This window comes from Papio anubis, chromosome 20, assembly GCF_008728515.1.
Source record: "Papio anubis isolate 15944 chromosome 20, Panubis1.0, whole genome shotgun sequence".
In the NCBI taxonomy this organism is placed as follows: domain Eukaryota; kingdom Metazoa; phylum Chordata; class Mammalia; order Primates; family Cercopithecidae; genus Papio; species Papio anubis.
In genome coordinates, this window is record NC_044995.1 from 14,817,028 (window position 1) to 14,838,228 (window position 21,201).

The window sequence follows — 21,201 nt, forward strand, 5'->3', positions numbered from 1 at the left end:
GCTGGTGGGGTTGGTGAGATCCCACAGAGCTGTCCTGGCCCCCACATATCCACCTGGAGACTGCTGTCTTGCCATGAGACCTACTTTCTCCTCTGGGGGTAGGAGCCTCCAGGGGCTGCCCTGGTGAGAGCTGCCTTTCTCCAGAGAAACTGGTGTGGGGCTTGGCGGGGTGGAGCCTGACCTGGGAATGGGACGTAAAAGTGGTTGCGGGGCAGTGGCAGCGGGAGAGAGGGCAGGGTGAGGGGCAAGGGGCAAGGGAGGAGATAGGAAGGTTGACAGTGAGGGTGAGGGTCAGGTTGGGCCAGAAGGAGGAGGTCCGGCCAGGAGCTGAACTGTGGGTCTGACCTGCCCTGAGGCTGGTCGATATTGACTTGTTATTTCAATGGGAACAGATCTAGCTGGGCGGGGCCGTTCCCTGTCACTGCAGGTGTGCATGTGTGTGCCGGTGACCTTGTGGGCGTGTGAAGGGGAGTGTCAGTGTGCCAGCCCTGGGTTCTGCCTATGTGTCAGTGAGGGCTTGTGTGTCCAGGCTGTGTTTTGGGAGTGGAGTGTGGCTGTGTGTCACCGTGCATCTGGGTGTCTTTGTGTCCAGTTTGTGGGTCAGTGGATCAGGGAGTGGCTGTGGGTTGGAGAAGGTGTGGTGTGCAGGCTGTGTTTGTGCATATGTTTCTCTGTGTGTGCCTGAATGTCTCCGTGTACGGGTTGTGTTTCCACTTCCTGTATTACGGTAGGCATGTGTGTGCTGCGTGTACAGAGGGCAGGTCTGTGTATGTGTGTCTGTGTCCGTCTCTCTGTAGGGCTGTGTGTCCCTGAGTGTGTGTTTGCACTGTCTGTCTTACTGTATCCATATGTCCCTCTGTCCGTGTGTCTCCTATCCAGGCTGCGTGTGTGCGGGTCCGTGTTCCAGTCCGGGTCCAGGTTTGCGTGTCCAGCAGAGGTCCTGGCCGCATCGTCCCCACCTCCACCTCGCCCCTGTCCGTTTGTCCGCGCGTCCTCCTAGGGAGGAGCGGGGCGGAGGGGAAGGAAAGGGGAGAGGAGGGGGTCTCTCTACCTCTCCACCCACCCCTGCCCCACCCCCACTCCCTCAGTCCCGGGATCGAACCTTATTTAGAGTCGCGATTCGACATCTGTTTTCAAATTTGATCAGCTCTGAACTTTATTTTCCGAGTTTGAGGAAAATTATATTCCATCGATCGCGCCCCCGCCCCCTCCCCCGCGCCGCCGCCGCCGCCTCCATATATCTGCGCGCCGAGCCCGGCCGGGCGGCCGCGAGGGCGGGAGGCGCGGGGCGCGCAGAGGAGGAGTGGAGGGAGGAGGAGGAAGAGGACGAGGAGGAGGAGGAGGACGAGGAGCAGGAGGAAGAGGAGGACGAGGAGAAGGCGCAAGAGGCAGGACCGCCCCGCGCCCCCAGCCGGCCAGGCTGTCCCCGGCGCGCGCCCACCCGCGCTCGCTGCGCTGCGCTCCCGCCCGGAGCTCCGCACTCAGCTCTCCGCGTCTCTGCTCTCTTTGCGCGTCTGTCTCGCTGTCTGTCTCCCTCTCTGCATCTCCCCGTCTCTGCTCGTCTCCCCGTCTCTGTTTCCCTGGCTGTCTCTCCGTCTCTGAGTCTCTCCAGTCCCGGCGTCTCAGAGACTACCTCTCCTCGTCCTCTGGGTCTCTGCCTCCCCGGGGCTCTGGGCATCTCCCCCCATCCCGCCCCTCGCCCCGGTGCCCCCTCCCCAGGACGCCGCGGGGGCCATGGCTGCGGGATCCGAACTTTAAACACTTCTCCCTGGACCGGAGCGGATGCGCAAAGCCCAGAAAGTGAGTGAGCGCGGCGGCCGGCGCAAGGGCGGGGAGGGGGCGGGGATTCCCGCCCGAGGAGGGGGCGGGCGCGGGGGTGGTCCTGGGAGGCCTGCGAAGCTGGGCCTCCGAGCCCGTGGAGGGGCAGGCTGATGGGGTCATCCGCCCCAGCTGTGGGAGGCAGGTGGGGCTGCGCCCAACTCTGGGAAGGTGGGAGGCGGGTAGCACTGGAGGTGCGGCCTAGGGACAGGGGTGCGAGATTTGGGGGCGGGGAGGGAGAGCGAGTGAGAGCCACGAAGATGGGGTCTGCGAGAGACTGGACTGAAAATCTGGGAACGGGGCTTGGTGTCCGACCTGAAGGTGGATTTGGATGTTTGGGGCTGAGGAGTCTGGATATTTGGGGATAGATTCTGAGTGGGGTTTAGAGGTCAGGGCTGAGGGCTTGAATATTTGGGACCTAGGGGCTCAAAGCCAAGAGACTGGACGCTTGGGGCGGAAGATCTGGATATTTGAGGTTGGGAGCTGACGGGGGCTGGGAGTCAGGACTGGGGGTGTGGATATCTGGGACTGGGGATCAGCACAGGAGTTTGGACTGGAGGGGGCCAGAAGTCTGGATTTGGAGTTCGAGTTCAAGGCTGAGGGCCTGGTAATTTGGATCTGGATATCTGGGGTCTGGATATTTGGTGTGAAGGGTCACAGGGTCTGTGGGAAGGACATTTGGGCCAGTTCTGGGGTCTGCACACTTCGGGGCAGGGAGTACTGGCCTGGCCTTGACCTTCGTGGGGCTGGGGCCCTCTGGGACACCTTTTCTATCTATCATTCCACCACTGTCGCAGGGCCCTGCTGGGCCACTTCTGTTATCTCTCCCCTGGCTGGGTCTCTCCTCACTGTCTCTCTGTCTCTGTCTCTCATAGCATCTCTGTGTCCACTTCTAACTCTCCCAGGATCTGTCTCTCTATCTCTGTCTCTCGCAGCATCTCTCTCTTCCTTTTTGGGTCCAACTCTTAGCCTATCTCTCTCTAAATTTCTGTGCTTATCTCTTCCTGTGTCTCTTTCTCTCTCAGCATCTCTGTCTGTCTCTGTCTCTTACTGTCTCTCTATCTCTGTCTCTCCCAGCATTTCTGTCTCTGTCTCCCCCTCACTGGTTTCCGCTCAGATTAAGCCAGGGACCTAATTCCAGGCCCAGGATCGAATTTTCTGGCAACAAAGGGAAATAGCGAATCGATCGGTCGCTCCGGAGATTAAGAGACAAGCGGCGCGCGGATCTATCACGGCTAAACGGCCCCCCCGCCCGCTCCCCCCGCCCGGCCGGCCCGCCGAGGCCCAGACGCGCTCCGCATCGCCAAGCAGCCTTAGGAGCCCTGGCAGGCCGGGCCTCGACCAGCCCAGAGCTAACTGTGTGCCCTGCTGAGGGCCAGAGCCATGGGAGGGACCCAAGAGCCAGAACTGGCTCCCCAGGGAGGGGAGGACAGGGGAGCGAGAGAAATCGAGGCAGCAGACCATCTGGCAGAGTCACACTGCACCCACCTGTGGCCTCAGGTAACTAACCTTTCACTCACACCTGTCTATCAATGCACCTGTCACACCCATGTTCCCCCTTCAACTCCCCAAATCTGGACTTCCAGGTAACATCTATCTCCTCATAGCTGCCTGCGCACAACACCTGTCCTCCATACCTGTTCCCTTCATCTGCCCTGGAGGTAACACCTATTTCCTCTCACCTGCCCCTCCAGGTAACACTTGTCCCCCTCACACCTGCCCTTAAGATGTCTGATCTCTCGGGGGAGCATATGTCCCTTCTTACCTGCCCCTCCAGGTAACATCTGTTCTCTAAAATCTGCCCCTTCCACTGGAATCCCTGCATTTTATCTCATTTCATGCCACACTGGCCCCTTCCTACCTGTAAATGAGCCATCCCACCTGTCCCCTAAAGCTCTAAACTCACCTGTTCCTCACACATTCATATTTCTTCACCTCTTTCTCCTCTCAAGCAGTACCGAGCCACCACACGTGCACACACTCACACACACATTCCTTCCTTTGCAAACAAGCACTCACACGTGCAACCTGCTAACCTGTCCCCTCAGGTAAGGCCTGCCCCCGCCAGTCCCCAGCCTCCTGGCCCTCACCCATCCTCCTCCGTGACAGTGCTGCACCTGCCCAACACCCCAACACCTGCCCTCCCAGAAAAGCTGGCCACAGACAGGTCACCTGAGAGCACAACTGCCGCTCACACCCCTCTCTACCTGTACCTGACACCGTCACTGACTTCCAAGGACTCCCCCGTACCTGTCTTTCCTACTTGTCATTTCAAGTTACTCATCACAGACAACAGAAGCACCTCACCTTCCCCACCTGTGTCCTAACCCCAAGCACCACCTGATCTCCAGCTCACACACTGGTACCCTCCTCATGGCCTTCCCTGCCATCATGCCTTCCTCCAAGCCCTTGTCCCCTCAGAGTTTCCCTGTCTCACCTGCACACTTGCTCACCTGTGTCTCACTCCTAGTGCTGTCTCTGCCTCTCTTGGTCTCTCACTGTCTCTCACTATACACACCACTACTTCACACAGACACACGTTTGGGGCAGGAATCTGTCCTTGGCCACAGGTATCTGCATCACCTGTATACCTGTTTTCTGACACCTGTCCCTCAGGTACTCTCTATCCACTTCTCTTCTTTCCTACATACCTAATTTCTCATGTTTCTCTCTCTCTCTCTCTCTCTCTTGCTGCACAAGGTCACACCAGTAACCCCCTACACCTGCTGTTCCTCACCTGTTTATCCTGGGGAATCCTCTGCCCTGGTAACACATTCAATCATTTCCTCAGCAAACAGGTACCGAGGCCTCCACACCCCCTACGCATACCCCCACCTAATCTCTCTTTGCTTCACATCTCTTCAGCTGGGTCTAGGGGACACCTTCTCCTGGACACAGCCCTGTCCCGTGGACATGCACCTGGCTCCCCACACTCAAGCCACCTCTCTCCTTTTCCTCCCCCCAAACATCCATGTGACCGGAGTCCCTTTGCACCTTTTGCAAGCATTGTGAACCCACTACACACCGCTGCCTCATTCTCTGCTACGTTCACTTTCGCTACCTGTCCCTGCAGCCTATCACCCCCACATCTTTAGGAACAAACTTTCAGATCCCTCACACCTGTCTCCAACCTGCTTCTCTCCAGAAACACCGGTCCCCTTTGTTAGCACATGTCTCTAACCAGCTCTCTCCTCGAGGAGCGCCTTCCTCCGTGTGCATAACACCTGTAGCATGTGTTAGACATGTGTTGCCTGTTCCCAGCCACCCCCACACCTGCTCCCTGCACTGCACAGCATCTTAAGTCCGAGGCTCTCTGACTTCAGTGTGCATCAGAAACACCTGGTCCAGGTATCACTGTCTGAGTAGCAGGTGCTTGTAATATGTGCCCCACCTGTTCCACCACGTAACACCTGCCCTCCCCATATATACTGATGGCAACACGAGGATGAGGATGAGGGTGATGGTGATGACAAATCCCGATTACTAAGGCCACCATCCATCTCTGTGGCAGACACTAACTTCTTCACACCCATTGTCTCATTTGTCCTCACAGGGCCCTCATGAGGCAGGTACTTGCCTCTTGTCCCCATTTTACAGAGAAGGAAACTGAGTCTACAGAGTTTCTTTGAGGTCCCAGAAACAGGTAGATGTTAGAGATTTGAGTCAAATCAAGGCTGTCTGACTTCAGAGACTGCCCTCCTAGCCATCCAGGTGTCCTTGCCTCTCCCATCTGCCCCTAAGGTGACCTCCTCCCTCCACAGACACACCTATCCACCTAGTGACTTTGGTGACACTTGCTTCTCCATTACCTCCCAACCCCATCTCCCCTACACTCCAGGCTCACTTTCTCACCCTCCATTGACTCCTGGGGCTAAGGCTGTCATTCCACATGCTCACCCCCACCTCCCGCACAAGCTGTTTGGGGCCAGCACAGCCCCCTCCCAGCACACCCCCACCGCCCCAGACATACCCCCAGCACAGCCCCCTCCCAGCACCCTTGCCTCCCCAGACACACCCCTGCCTCCCAAACCGCCCCTCCCTGCATGCTGGCCTTTCCTTTCCGCACACCCTCACTTTCATTTCCTTTCTCCATTTCCACCTTTGCCACCACCTGCCCCTATCTCCTTGTCCCTGTCCATGTCTGCCAGTCTGATTCTGAGTCTCTCTGTCTCTTTTGGTTTCTGGCCTCTCCACCCCTCTGTCCCGCCCTGTCTTTGTCTCTGTCTGTCTCCCAGTCTCTCTTTGTTCTCTGTATTTCTCTGGTTGTCTTTGTCTATGTCTGTTTCTCTCCGTACAGGGTCTTTACAGCTCTCTCTCAGTTTCTCCATATCCTGGACTCTGTGTCTGTCTTCTTGTCTCGTCTCTTTCCTCCTTTTCTGTCTCTGGCCCTTGCCCTGTCCTCTGACAGTACAAATATTGGGGGGCGGTGTCATACTGACCTGCGTTCAAGTCCAGGCTAACTTCACCCCTGTGGGACTTTGGCCAAGTTACTTTTCCTGTCAGAGCCTCGGTTTCCACATCTGTGAAATGGGCATCCATCATGGCAGTTCCTACCTCACAGGTGGTGGCGAGGATGGGGTGCTGAGGGAAGCAAAAGACCTGGGTCAGAGGGGGCGCTGAACTTCCTTCTGTGGGTTCCCCCTGGCCCCTCCTGCCTCTCCCCTAGGCTGCTCCTCACATTCCCTTCACCTGGCTGTCAGTGGGAGTGAGTGTGCGCAGGGTGGAGAATGGAGGGAGAGGTAGGCAGAGGCATCCCCGCCAGCCCAGGCCTGGGCATGGGACCCGGTGTGGGGCTGGGGACAGGGATCGATCCGCCTCGGCGGCAGTGCGCGGGCCAGGATTGCATCTTGTCACAATAATTTATTGCTCTCATCCCGTCTGATCGATGGCGTTGAATTAGCGCCGCGCCTGATGCCCCTGGAGCCCTAAGTCCCCCCACAGCCCGGCTGGACCCCGGCCCTTGTGGGATCCCCGATGGCCTGGCACCCAGCTCCAGCCTCAGCCCGCCCAGGCCCCGCCCCTCGCCCGGGCCCTCAGGCCTGCCCCACTGCCTCCGGTCCCTTGTCCCTCGGTCTCTCCGGTTCCCAGTTCTCTGCCCCTCATGTTTGCCCTCCTGGGTCTTTGACCCCATTTCTCTGTTCCTCCTTTTCTCTGACCCAGGATCACCCACTTCTCCCCATTTTTGTCCTCAGTTCCTTGTCATCTGATTCCCTGTCCCTGTCTGCTCCCGCGTCTCAGTCCCATCCATCTGCCCCTCTAGCTCTCGGCTCCATCCCTATTTCCCCAGCCCTCTGACCCTGCCTCTTTGCCCTCCTCATTTCTGTGCCTTGATCTCCTGCTTTCTGTCCCTTTGATCTGCTATCTCTGCCTCTCTGATTCCCTGCTGAGCACAGTTTCATCTGGATTCCACCTCAACACCATTTCCTCAGTACTCTTGGTGCCAAGCCCCAGCCTCTGTTGGGATGCCTGAGCCCTGGTTCTTGGTGGTTGCCATCTAGAAGGATTCTGGGTCTCTGGGCTCCCTGAGTAGCTGGTTCTGGTGTACACCACACCCCGCTTCAGCTCTCTGCCCACACCCCTCCAGCATCACCAAATAATGGTCATTTCCCTCCTGTCTGTCACTCTGATAGAGGGGTGGGGCCCGTGTGGAGTGAGGCTGGGGGTGGAGGTAGAATGAAGGCAAGGGTGGGGAAGGGGCGGGAGTTGGGGATGAGGACCAGGAGGAGAGGTAGAGGATGGAGCTGGGGTCTGGGTGGGGTGGGACCTGGTAGAGGTGAGGAGGAGGAGGGGTAGGGTGGGCTTTGGAGTTGGGGTGGGTCGGAATCCCAGGGGACACCAACCTCCCAGGACTGAAGAAGGGTGAGGTAGGGCAGAGGACAAGGAATCCACACCTTAGATCTGCCCACCGCCAGGCCCACACCTGAACCTTCTGCTCCTACCTCCAGGGCCGGGCTCGCCTGCATCCCTCTCCTGCCTCTGCCCTAATCCCTCAATTTTCCGCATCTCTGCCCCCTCCTCTCCTTCCTCCCAACCCGGGGTCTCGGGTGCAGCCCTCGCTCTCCCAGCTTTCTTTCTTTTTTTTTTTTTTTTTTGAGACGGAGTCAGCTCTGTTGCCCAGGCTGGAGTGCAGTGGCGGATCCTCAAGCTCACTGCAAAGCCCCACGCCTCCCGAGGGTTTACGCCATTCTCCCTGCCTCAGCCTCCCAGTAGCTGGGACTGCAAGCGCCCGCCACCTGCATGCGGCTAATTTTTTTTGTATTTTTAGTAGAGACGGGGTTTCACCATGTTAGCCAGGATGGTCTCGATCTCCTGAACTCGTGATCCGCCCGTCTCGGCCTCCCCGAGTGCTGGGATTACAGGCTTGAGCCACCGCGCCCGGCCGACCTCCAGCTTTCTAATCGACTTTGTTTCAGACTCTCTGGTTCGCTCCTTCTGCCGTGTTTCCCCACCTCGATCTCCCCTGCCTGTCTCTCTGTCTCTGTCTCTCTCTTCTCTCTGCGTGTGCATGTGGCTCCCAGTCCATTTCCTGTTTCTGTGGGACCTGTCCTCGTCCTCTGTGTCTCTCTCCGTCTCTGTGCCTCCCCCGTGGGGTTCCCGCCTATCCCCCTCCATCTCCCTCCAAGTCTCGCTCCTGCTTCCTCTCTGTTCTCCATGTATCACGCTCCACCCCCTCGGTCTCTCTTCCTCCCTGCATGTCTCCCCTTCTCTGTGCCCCCCACCCCAGCCTCCAGCTCCTCCATCTCTCTGGGTCTCTGAGGGGAGGCAGGGTCCATGGGTGGGGTCCGGGAGCAGCCAGAGCTCCCTCCGCCTGGCGGTGGCGCCTCTGCCCTCCCTCTCCCCTCCCCCAGAGCTGTTTGGTAGGCGGGGTGCGTGGCACTGCGGCTCCCACCTCCCCGGGGACGCTCCCTCACCACCCCCCAACTGACACCGTTTGGAGCGCTGTCCGCAGCCCCAGGGACATCAGGCAGAGACAGATTCAGGGAGAGAGACAGAGATGCAGAGATACACACACAGGGCCCGAGGCAGAGACAGAGACAGAGAGGGAGAGATAGAGGGAGTGGGGTGTGGGTCTCTGCCCTTGCCCTCACCCACAGGCCTCTCTGTCTGTGGCCTGGAGCCTCCTCACCTCTCAAGTGAGGGTCACAGACACACCTTCCCCAGCCTGGGAAGCCAGCCCTGTCTGCCATTCTGTCCCTCTGTGTGTCCTGCACAGTGCAGTCGAGGCAGAAGACCGTCTGTGTGTGTGTGTGTGTGTGTGTGTGTGCGCGCGTGCGCGCGCGCAGGTGCACATGACTGTGTGACTTGTGTCACAGTGTCTGTGAATGTGACCTGTGTAGACGTGCATGTTCCTGGGCACAGGTGACTAAGTATGGGTGCCGAGTGGAGCCACACATGTCCTGTCTGTGAGCATGTCATGTCTGTGTGACGTGTGTCATGTCTGTGTGACATGTCTGTGTGACACGTGTGTGGTGTTCAGCTGTGTCTGGTGCGACTGTCCAAAGCTCTGGGGTTGTGCCGTGTCTGGTGTTTTCACGTGGTGTGGCTGTGCAGGATGAGCTCTCATCTCTGAGGGCAAGATGAGGAGGTTCAGCCCCAGAGAAACAGGGTGGAAGGACCGAGCGCGCGCACCCCTGAGAGGACCCTGGCAGCTGGGCTGGTGAGTGTGGGTGTAAGGGATGCAGATCTTATGTGTCACAGACCAGCTGTGTGTGTGTGTGGCGCTGTGTTGGTGTTCAGGGGTTGCTGTTGCGTCTCTGAACTTGTGGGCTTGTGTCTGAGTTTGGGTTCAGATGTGGACGTGTGTGTGTGCGTGCGTGTGCGCGCGTGCGTGTGCGTGCCTGCGTGGCAATTTGCGGGAGCTGAATGTACCAGCTTGAGTGTTGGTTCATAACAATTGATACTGTGTGTCCAGCCCTGAAGAGCACTGATGACTGCGTATGTTTGTGTATGTTTGTGTGGTTGCATGTTTCTGTGTGGCTGTTGGATGGCGCATGTGTGTGCAACTTGTATGAACTCGAATCCAAGTCTGTGTGTGAAGCTGTTTCTGGTGTCACCCTGTCTGCTTCTGTGTGTTTTCTGTGGGTCTCTGTGTTAAGGGTGACTGTGGTTTTGTGCGTGTCCATGTGGGGATTACAATGTGTGGTATTGAGAGAAGTAGTAAGCTGCGAGTGGTGTGTGAGTGTGGTGTGTGGTATGTGGGTGATGTGTGTGGTGTGTTTTGTGTGGCATGTGGTGTGGTGTGATGTGTGTGGGTGCGTGTGTTGTGTATGTGGTGTGATGTATAATAGTGTCTGTGGTATGGTGTGTATGTGATGTGTGTGGTGTGTATGGTGTGTGTGTGTGTGGTGTGTGTGGTGCATGTGGTGTGTATGGTGAGCAGTGTATGTGGTGTGTATGATGTGTGTGTTGTGTATGTGTGTGTATGTGGTGTGTGGTGGATATGTGGTGTGTGGTATGTCTGATGGGTAGTGTATGTAAGTGTGTGTGGTGTATGTGAGAGTGATGTGGTGTTAGTGTGGTGTGTATGCAGTGTGTGGTATGTGTGTGTGGTGAATGGTATATGGTGTGGATATTGTATGGGTGTGTGTATATGTGTGGGGTGTGTGTGTGATGTGTATGTGGTGTGTGGTGTGTATGTGATGGGTAGTGTATGTAGTATATGTCAGGTATGTGTGGGGTAGTGATGTGTGTGTGTATGGTGAGTATATGTTGTGTGTGTGGTGTGTGGGGTGTGTGTGGTGTGTATGTGGTGCATGTGCGTATTTATGTGTGTGTGTGATATGGTGTGCATGGTGTATGTGGTGTATGCTGTGTGTGTGTATGTGGTGTGTGGTGTATGTGGTGGGTATGTGTGTGGCGGGGGTGTGTATGTATGGTGTGTTTGTGGTGTGTGTATGTGGTATGTGTGGTGTATATGTGGTGTATATGTGTGGTGTATATGTGGTGTATACGTGTGGGGTGTGTGTACACCCCAGGCACAAAGTCACCCCCAACCAGGGTCAGGCCAGAGTATTTGATGTGGGCAGTGTGGGAATGGGGTGGCGTCCGGGATGAGGGGGGCATGCCCATGCAGGAAACCCCACATCACCCCTGAACCCCCTCCTCTCCAGGACAGGCACAGGGTCTCCTGGTACCTGTCAAGGGCCGGCCCCTGAGCCTGCTCTGTGTTCACGTGGACGTGGCCACAGTCTGGACGGACGGGTGTGTGAGCACAGACACAGTCTGTGACCACAGAGAGCCGGCTTCGTGCACCCAGATGGGACGGTGTTGGGGGCTCGTTTGTGTGGCAAGAGATGAGTGGGGCTGGCAGCAGGCCCATGGCTGGGGCTGTGCATGGTGTGTGTGTGCCTACTAGAGGGTGTCGCTGTGGGTCTCTACTATGTGCACAGATGTGTCCTACATGGGTGTGTGGTGTAAGGAGGGACATGTCCCCAGATTGTGCCTGAACATGTGGCCATGGGTGGGTGCAGTCGGGGTGTGTGCGTGCGTGCGCGTGTGTGTCAGGGCATGGTGTGTGCATGCGGGGGCGGCGGTGGGAGAAGGGTCTTGGGCCGCGTCTCTCTCCTCTTTAGACAGAGCCCCGGAGAAGATATGAAATTTAAAAAAAAAATCAATTTTCATTCCACTTGTGCAGATTGTGTTAAGGGGAGGTGGGGATGGGGGGCCTGGGTGAGGGATGAAGGGGCTGGGGGGCGGTGCGAGGCCCGAGGCGGCTCCCGAGGCCGCCGGCACAGCTTAGAGAAATCAAAACAACTGGTTAAACCCCAGCCCGGGGGGCCGGGGTGATGGGGGGTTAGGAGACAGAGGCAGAGAGAGATGACAGAGAGCCCAGAGACAGAGAGGGACAGAGACAGACAGAGACAGAGAGAGGCACCCAGAGAGAGAGATGGGGGAAACAGAGACACTCAGAGATGGAGATATTTAGAAAGAGAGGCAGGCCAAGATGAGCAGCAAAGACCCTCAGTGACAGAGACAGACAGAGACTCTCAGTGACAGAGACAGAGACCCTCAGTGACAGAGACAGACAGAAAGACACGCCAGCACCCGAAGGAGCTGAGAGAGACCGGGAGACCTTTGTCTCGAGAGACAGCCACAGAAGCGGGTCTGAGATAAGGGCATGTGTCACGTACACGCACACACACACGATACCCATGCAGAGACATGCTTGGGAAGTCCACAGACGGAGGGACAGGCAGGCAGATGGGGATGGTGGGAGCAGGAGTGGCAGGGGCCTTGGGTTGGGGTCACCGCTGAGTGCCCACCCTACCCAGTGTGTCTGGGTGTGTCTGTGTGTACCTCTGCAGGGGCCGCTGTGTCGGTCGTGGGTTTGGGTCCGTGATCTTGGTGTGTGTGATTGTGACTGTGTCTGTGAATGGCTGTGTGTGTGGCTGTGTGCGTTGGCTCTCTGGGTTGGTGCTGGTGTGTGTATCTCTACGGCTCCATGCATGACCAAGTACATATGTATGCGCTGGAGGATCGGTGGTGCTTGTTTGTGTGACTCTGTGTCTGTTTCTGTGTGCTGTTGTCTCAGTGTGTGATTGTGTGCTTGGGAATCTGGGTTTCCGTATTTGATTGCGAGCCTCAGTGTGTGTTTATGTGTCTACACAGTGTGTCTAGGATTTGTGATTGTGTGTCTTTGCTTCTGTGTGAGTTTGAATTGGTGTGTGTCGTGTGTATTTGTGTAAAATTGTGTGTCTGTTTCTGTGTGTCTGTGACTATGCTGTGTGTGACTGTGTGATAATGTTGGTGTGTGACTTTACTGACACATGCAACTGTGATGTGGGTTGTGTGTGGCAATGGTGGTGTGTGTCTCTGTGATGTGTTGTGTGGGATGTGGTGCTGTGTGTGACTTTGTTGACATGTGGGCTCCTGCGGTGTGTGATGGGGTGTGTGTGTGCTGGTGTGTGCATCTGTGCGATATGTGCTGTGTGGGACGTGGCGGTGTTCGTGCCTGGGTTGGTGTGTGGGTCTGTGTGGTTGTGCTTGGCAGGGAGAGAAGGGAGGAGGGCCCTCGCCTGCCCAGCGCCTCTGCACACTGCTTCGCTCACATGCGCACACACATTCGGTGCCATGGCTGCGGGCGGTAGAGATGGGGGGTGAAGGGGGGGTGGAGGAAGCAAAATAAAATTAAAAATTAAAGCTTGCCTGGAGTCCCCATCCGCACCGCGCCGGCCGGCGGGGAGGGGCGGGGGGTTGTGGCTGCTCCCCCTCCACAGCCACTGGGGCTGGGGCCGTTTGTCCATCTGTCTGGCCGTCCTACCAGGCCCTGTTCGGCCCTGCAGCCCCAGGCCCCGCAGGCCCTGCTCCCTCCATCGGTCGATCAGCGATCAATGGGGCCAGGGGGGCGCCAGGGGCAGGGTGAGATCAAAGGGACCCCAAGAGACGGACACCGGGACAGAAACAGAGACAGAGACATGGAGATGGAGACATGGAGACAGAGACACAGAGACAGGAAGATGGGGCATGGAGACAGATGAGACAGAGATGGGGGACATGGGGACAGGACAGGGACTTGAGGAGGAGGAGATATGGAGACGTGGAGACAGAGATGGGGTGTGGAGACTCTAGATATCAAAACAGAGCCATGCGGAGACCCAGAGACGTGGGGACCCAGAGACGTGAGGACACAGAAGTGGAGATGACATGGGAACCGAGAGACAGGGAGGCATGGAGACCCAGAGACGGGAGGGACAGACGGACGGGGACAGGGCGGCAGAGGTGATGGACATGGGCAAGAGGTCCAGGTCCCTGTGGGGCCTGACACAGGACCAAGGCTGGGCACAGAGACGGGGAGAAGTGGCCACAGAGACCGCGAGATGGCAGAGATGCGTGTGAGACACGGCGGGGGGAGCGTGGGAGCAGGGCCCGGAGCGCCGATCCCACGGCTCCTCGTTATAACGTGTCCGGAGGAGGCGGCGGGGAGTTGAAAGCGTCGGGAAGAGAAATCAAAACCAACACGGAAATGAGAGGGGCCAATAGGGGGTGGGGGCGGGGGGAGGAAGGAGGGGACCCTGAGAGGCAGAGAGAGCAGGGAGGTGGGAGAGCGATGGGTGGGGGAGAGGTGTGGGGGAGCGGGGCTGCTGGAGAGACGACGCGGGACAGGGAAAGGGTGGGGGCAGAGACAGGAGAGACAGAGATGGTGGAGGGGGAGGGAGAGACAGAGATAGTGGAAGGGGAGGGAGAGACAGAGACAGAGATGGTGGAAAGGGAGGGAGAGACAGAGACAGAGACAGAGATGGTGGAAAGGGAGGGAGAGACGGACAGCAGAGATGGGGAGAAAGTCATAGAGAGACAGAGATGGACACCCTGGGAAGACGGAGAGACAGACGGGAAAGAAGCAGGGGTGGGAGACGTAGGAACAGGGAAGAGACTGAGTGGTGGAGGAGGAGATGGAGAGAGGGGGAGAGGGCAGTGAGGTGGGGAGAGAGACCTCCTAGGTGGAGGAGAGAGTCAGAAATGGAAGGGAGATGGTGGGGGGAGACCGAAGGCAGAAGAGACCAAGTGATGGGGAGAGACAGAGATGGAGAGGGAGAGATACCGAGAGACAGGGGGCAGATGGAGAAAGATGGGGAGACAGGTGTGAGAACAGAGGGGCCCTGGGACAGGGGAGGCTCCAGGAGGCAGATGGGAGGTGGGGGCATCTGGGGTTGGGGCCTCTGTGGGGAGACCGGGCGAGTCTGAGGGGACATGGGGTGTCTGAAAAGTCTTGTCATGTCCAGGGGGTAGGTGGGGCTCATGGGGGAACACAGTGTGGGCTGCCAGGGTCTGAGGGGTTTGGGGGGGCATGGGAGCAGTGGGAAGTATCAGGGTGTCTAAGAGGAGTGGGTTTTTGAGAGCATCTGGGGGGTCTCCAGGAAGAAGGTGCTCCAGAGGTGGGGTCTGAGGGTGGCAGTGAGGGGCTGAAGTGCCTGGGGGGAGGGGTCTCGGGAGCGCGAGGGCAGCGTGTGTCTGCGGAGGGGTGTGAGAGGGAGTGGATTCCAAGGGTGTGTGTGTGGAGGGGAGGCGCCGCATGAGGGGGAAAGGTGCGGGGAGACTGGAGTGAGGAGGGGATGGAGTATCTTAGGGGCGTAAGATATCTAGGGAGAGGGAGTGTCTGAGGGAGGGGGTCTGAGGGGGAGGCAGATGCGAGGGGAAGGGGTGTCTGAGGAGGGAGGCAGATCCAAGTGGCAGGGGTCTTCAGGGTGAGCAGCAGGTCTGGGGTCTGTGGAGGCCTCCTGCGGGGCGCTGGGGGCTGCCCTGTGGGGTAGGGGACTGGAGGAGGCGGGGCTGGGCCTGCCCCCTGCAGCCTGTCCTGGGCCGCTGCGGGTCGGGGCTGCGCAAGGGCTGGAAGAGCCCGCCTGCGGGTCGTCCGGGTGGGGCGGGTGTGGGGGCAAGTTTCAGAGCAAGATAAATCTGGGGCAGCCAGAGGGAGAGACAGAGGGAGACCCAGAGACGCAGGGACCGACCGACCCGGGAGGTCAGGCGGGAGAGCGGGGACGGGAGACGGCAGCAGAGACTGTGCGGGGCGCGAGCGGGCGGGCGGGCGTGAGAGCCAGCGAGTGTGAGAGCGTGAGCGAGTGGCGGGGAGCGGGGAGGGAGGCTGGGAGCGGCGTGGTTAGTGATGGAGGCACCTAGTGAGGAGGAGGCTGCGGGAGGAGAGGCTGGGAGGGAAGGAACGGGGTGCTGGGGGCTCGGGGCTGGGAGCGGCTGGTGACAGAGCGGTGCCTGCGGGAGGGAGTGGGCAGAAGGGATTGCGGGGAGAGGGCAGAGGGCTGGGGTGGGGACATGGGAGAGGGGGAGGCCCCGGGCAGCGCCCCGCTGGCTGACCTGTGTCTGTCTCTCCTGCCCACCCCGTCCCCGTGTGTCCGTCCCGGCCTCTGCAGGGCCGGCTCCGCCATGGACTGTAGCTGCGTCTCCGACCTTCTCTTCGCCCCGCCCGCCCTGCCGGCTCTCTGGACCCCCGGTAACTGGCCCGAACCTCCCCCATTCCTTCCCCCACCCCTCAGGCCTCCCCAGTGAGCCGCACCCCCTTCTCTCCGTGTCTCCACGTGTCTCACTCTAGTCCGTGGGTCCTTCTCTCTCAGTCTTGGTCAGAGTCCCCCAAATCAAACCCCTTCGGAGAAACTTGGCTAAAAACTTCGCAGCCAGATTACCCTGCCACCTGCCTGCTGGGATATGTGGGTCTTCTGGGAGGGTGGGCAAGGTAAGGAGGTGAGTGAGGGGTGAGGACAGAGGGGCCCGAGGCCCAGGCATCCCTGCCATGCACCTCTCAGCCTGCTCCCACACAAGACCTGCGAGGAAAGAGAGCAAGGACTGGGCTGGAGGGGGCACTGAGGGGTTTCCGGGGAGGGGGAGCATGGATGGACAGATGGACAGATGGCACTGCCCAGTCAGGGGGACGTGCAGGCATGACCCAGCCAGCCGGAGACCCAGGAGAGAGGACAGCTTGCTCAGAGTGGAGGTTTGGAACTGGGGGTGGTGGCCGGTGAGGCTGGTCAGACACCATGCCCATGTGCAGCGGGAGGGGGGTGTGTGTGAGAGAGACAGAGACAGAGACTCTGTGCTTGGTTATTTGGGGTCTCATTTCAGAGTGTGTCCCTGTGTCACACTTCAGTGTTTTTAGAAGGGGTCACACTGGGAGAATGTGTCTGCACAGCCTGTCTTTGTGTGAGCTTGTGTATTTGCTTGTACGTGCCCATCTAGGGCTACTTGAGTGTCTCTGGGCTGGGCGTGTCTGCATTTTGGGATGGGGGTGTCTGCCGGCTTGCGACTGTACCTCTGACTGAGTGGGGAGAGGAGCCTTTGCCTGTTTCTTGCGGTCTGTCTCGTGGTGTATGGTGTTCCGAATGGATGTCTTGGTGCATTTGGGGCTGTGGGGGGATGCGTCCATGGGCCTGTGTTGGGGGCTGTGTCTGGTTCTCAGTGTAGGGTCCATGTGTGCATGAGTGAATTCTGGGGGTTTGTCTGTCACATGTGTGTGTCTGCCTACTGAGTTTGGGGGTCTTCTCTCTAGCTGTGCCTGTGCCTCACAGGTACGACATATTTGAGGGTGTGCATTCAGAGACAGATGGAGTGTCCGGGTTGGGTGTCCCGTTGTCACCTTAGGGTCCTGTGGGTGTGTCTGTGATACAGCTGCATCCCCAATAGGACGTGTTCTGGGTGTGGAATGGGTCAGAGCTGGAGTCTGGATCCAGCCCTGTCATGGGAGGTGAGAAAGACCCAAAAATGAATTGAGATAAAAATTATCCCTCAAGAAGGAGACTACCTGGAGCTCCCCGGGAGGAACAAGCACCCACTTTTATACACCAGGCAGCCTGCGTGTGACCCTGCGCCCCCTTGCCTTCCACCTCTGAAGTTTTAAACCAGAGAGGGTAAGGACCTGCCCGTAATCACACAGCAAGTGGACACGGTGATGCTGGTCTCCCCTGCCCTGGCGCACCGCAGCCTCCCCTCTCCTGCACTGCTGCCAGCTTTGTATGGACTCACTCTGCCTTCTATTTTCATGCCTGGGTCTGGGGTCTCTAAGGAGGGGGAAGGGGGCATAGGATGTGGCACAGGAGTGAGCACAGAATTTGGACCCAGGGCTTGGGGCCTTCTGCATGGGAGGCGAGATTTCGGGGTGCCCAGCTCCTGGGGGTATGTGGACAGTGGGGTACCCCCCTCTGCATGGAGACATGATGTGAGCCGTGGGTGTCAGTGCTGACACATGGGTACCTCTGTGTGTGGGTTTGGGAAGTTGCTCTACTGACACGCTGTCACCCTCTGTGTCTGGGGACATGAATATCTTGGTGCTGTGTTCACCGTCTCCATTGTACAGTGTGTTCTTTGGGTATTTGGGGTCCTGTGTGTTTCTTTTCATGCATCTGTACTGTTAGCAGGTTCCAGTCTTGAGATGTGTAATTGTGTGTTGTGCTGGGTGTGCACTGTGGGGTTGTTGAGATGACGTGACCTTGAGTCTTGGGCAGCCCATGTCTGCCATGTCAGCCTTGGTGGCCCCCAGCATGCGTATGGCACTCCGGTGTGCCTGTGTCCCAGTGTGGCTGTGTGTCTCAGGCAAGTGAACTGATGTCTGTGTGACATGTCCTCCGTGGGCATATGTGTGTGCATGCGCACACACACACCCTGTTCTGGACTGCTCTTGGACAGACATGGGCATGGATATGGGGTGGAGGGGACACAGGGATGGGAAAGGTACAAATACACAGGCAGGTACAGACATGCACACAGCCCCAGACTGGATATGCCTGGATATGCCAGGGTGGGTCAGTGGGGGGCTCTGGGGAATGCCAGAAGGTGGAGCAGGGGACAGGGAATGGGGAACAGAGACAGTAAGAGCTGGGGGCAGTGCAGGGTACAAGAGAGACCAGAGACCTCCTGGGGCTGGCTGGGGGCAGTGGGAAGACTAACGCTGTTGGGGAGGGGGTGCCCCTCTCTCCCATTCCTCCTGTCATGGGTGCAGGAAGCCAATCCCTCCTACCTCCACCTCTGGATGCTGAGCCGGGGGGAGCTATGCTAAGGTAGGGGATCAGACTGGTACCAACACAGCGTCCCTGGATGACTGGGTTCTTGCCCATATTTGGATAATTTGGGGACCAGACACCAGGGGAGGAGGTTTGGAGAGTGGAAACCAGGTCCCTAAAGATGCCTGAGGCTGGAGGAGAACTAGATGCCTCTCAGGTTACTGAGTCCAGCAGGACCCAGAGCCCTGGACTTGGCATCCTGACTCCAGGCCACTCCCTCTCTCCCGTCCCCAGGGTTTGCCTTCCCTGATTGGGCCTACAAGCCAGAGTCGTCCCCTGGCTCCAGGCAGATCCAGCTGTGGCACTTTATCCTGGAGCTGCTGCAGAAGGAGGAGTACCAGGGCGTCATCGCCTGGCAGGGGGACTACGGGGAATTTGTCATCAAAGACCCTGACGAGGTGGCCCGGCTGTGGGGCATTCGCAAATGCAAGCCCCACATGAATTACGACAAGCTGAGCCGGGCCCTGCGGTGAGGAAGGGCTGGGGGCTGGATCCCAACTTGTCCTTTTCCCCCCCGCTGTCCCTCTGGTGACCCCTCTGCATCCTGGGGCAGGTTCCTGCTGGATCCCACAAGGCACAGGGCTGTGCGTGAGTAGCCACCATAGCTACTTGTGAGTGGAAGGGAGGCAAGGAGGAAGGACCCCTAAACCTGGGCTTTGGAGTCTCGCAGGGCAGGGTCCCCGCTCCTGCCTCATCCCTTCCTTGCCTTGTGATCCCTGTTAAGGGACTTGTGAGCCTCAGTTTCCCCAAGTTCTAGTGCTCTGTGCATCGTGCCTGGGACAGCACACGCATTAAGAAACCCCAGATCCCTCCCCAAGGCTCCCCCTGCACCTCCCCAGCACCACCGCTCTCCCCACAGTTACTACTACAACAAGCGGATTCTCCACAAGACCAAAGGGAAGAGGTTCACCTACAAGTTCAACTTCAGCAAAGTTGTGCTTGTCAATTACCCGCTGCTGGACATGGCGGCAGCTGCCACCGGCTCCCCACTCTTGCTGACCCCCAGTCCCTTCGGGGGGGCCCCAGGGCCAGATGCTCCTCCCCTCACCCCTGAGGTGAGTCTGGGTATTGGGGTCCTGGAATTGAGGCACTTGGTGCCCACTCTGGGGAGGGGACAGTCTGAGCAGGGCGGCTTCCCCCACTCCCTCTCTAGACCCTGCAAACCCTGTTCTCTGCCCCACGCCTGGGAGAGCCAGGGACCCGAACACCCCTGTTCACCTCCGAGACAGATAAACTGCGTCTGGACAGCCCTTTCCCGTTCCTGGGCTCTGGTAAGAGCCTGGAGGTTGTGGGGTGCTGGGGGCATGGTGGGAGAAGCTGCAGGCTTGAGGGAAGAGGATGAGAAAAGACAAGAGAAGGGATGGGGAAGGCGGCCCAGAGCCAGGCTGTAGGATGTGTGTGTGTGCATGCGTGTGTGTGTGCATGCGTGTGTGTGCATGCGTGCGTGTGTGTGCGCGTGTGTAAAACCCAGAAAAGGATGTGAGGTGAGGGAGGGGAAATGAGAGGGGGACAAGGGCTTTCAGGGGTGCTTAAGGAATGGGAAGACAAGTAGGGGAGTGGGAGGAGATGGAGTTGGGGGAAGCTGTGTGAGGGGGTGAGATGCCATGTAGGAGGGATGCAGGGAGATGGGGTGGGATATGGCAGGGAGACAGCCCCCTTTGCTGGTCCCCAGGTAGGCAGGCGCCCCAGCCTGACCTACCCCTGTGCCCCCCCAGGTGCCACCAGCTATTCCAAGCCCCCTGGCCTGCTGGGTCCTTATGGCCGCGCCTTCCCTGAGTACCCCTGGAACTTTAACCCATACCTCACGGGCCCCTTCCCCAAGCTGCCTCCCTCTCTCTACCCCCCGCACTTCTACCCCAACCCTCTGGCCAGTTCCCTGAGCCACCTGCCCTCGGCAGGGGCAGGGGGAGGCCCCACAGCCGTGCCCCTGCTGGCCTCGACAGGGGAGGGCCTGGGCCCCGAGCGCCCCTCGGGCCTGGCAGCGGCCCCTCGCCTGGCACTGCCGGGGGCTGGGGGTCCAGAGGCTGCCCTTGGTGGGAAGGAGGACAGCGACTCGGAGCTGGAGATTACCGACGTCAGCGGCTGCAGCTCTGACAGCGAGGGCGATGAGGGTCTCCTGGTGCCCCCCAAGGCAAAGGCAGGCAAAGGGGGGACTGGCAGCTGAGCAGGCAGGGGGCAATGGATTCCGCTGAGGCAGGGACCAGGGCAGCTGCCCGTCTGCCCTTGATGCCTGGCCCAAGGCCCAGGACCAGCCCCCAGCACCTCCCGGGTCTGGGCATGTTGCTGCCCCAGTCTCCTTCCCCAGCCCCAGAGTTGGGGTCTCACTTCCCCCTCCACAGAGGACAGAGGGAACGTGATGGCCTCCAGCCTCCTCCCCAGGCTCCAGTTTGAGGGGGGTCCCCGCCTGGCCCCACTCCCGAAGTGCAATATGGTGCCCAGCCTTCCCCACCCGCCCACCCCTGTGCTGTGCCCCAAGTGTTTGTGTGGCCGTGTCTCCAACCCCCCTGTGCTGGCCCCAGTCCTGACACCCCCCACATAGGCCCCCCTGGGGACAGGGAGCTCAGAGCAATAACCCCGCCCCCAGCCCCCACCCAGGAGGGGCCCCCTTCCCACCAGCTCCCCATGATCCCGACAGTCACCTCCAGAGAGTTTACTACAGAAATAAAAGAACAGAGAGTGAGACTCGGGGTGCCCAGTGCTGAGCATGGGGGATTGGGGGTGGGAGCTGGAGGGCGGTGTCAGGGGGATGCCTCATACCCAGTGTGTGTGCAGAGTGCCTGGGGAGTAACGGTTCAAACAAAGAAATGAATGAATGAATGAACAACTAGAGGCAGGCGCAGAGGCACAGACCCAGGAAGTCGACGCCAGACAGAGAGTTCCAGAT

General features: G+C 58.9%; 1 protein-coding gene across 1 annotated transcript; it reads left to right on the forward strand.

The window, feature by feature from the left end:
- Window positions 1-1,072: 1,072 nt before the first annotated feature.
- ERFL (ETS repressor factor like) lies at window positions 1,073-21,148 on the forward strand. Its single transcript, XM_021930375.2, has 6 exons — window positions 1,073-1,800; window positions 15,681-15,760; window positions 18,552-18,786; window positions 19,177-19,372; window positions 19,471-19,588; window positions 20,033-21,148. The coding sequence occupies exons 2-6, from the start codon at window positions 15,694-15,696 to the stop codon at window positions 20,479-20,481; spliced, it is 1,065 nt and encodes a 354-aa protein (XP_021786067.1). The 5' UTR covers window positions 1,073-1,800; window positions 15,681-15,693; the 3' UTR covers window positions 20,482-21,148.
- The last annotated feature ends 53 nt before the right edge of the window (window positions 21,149-21,201 follow it).

Coding starts and splice junctions, on each gene's coding strand:
- ERFL (XM_021930375.2), top strand. CDS start 15,694: ATGGACTGTAGCTGCGTCTCCGACCTTCTCTTCGCCCCGCCCGCCCTG. Junction 15,761..18,551: donor GCCGGCTCTCTGGACCCCCG/GTAACTGGCCCG, acceptor TCCCGTCCCCAG/GGTTTGCCTTCCCTGATTGG. Junction 18,787..19,176: donor AAGCTGAGCCGGGCCCTGCG/GTGAGGAAGGGC, acceptor CTCTCCCCACAG/TTACTACTACAACAAGCGGA.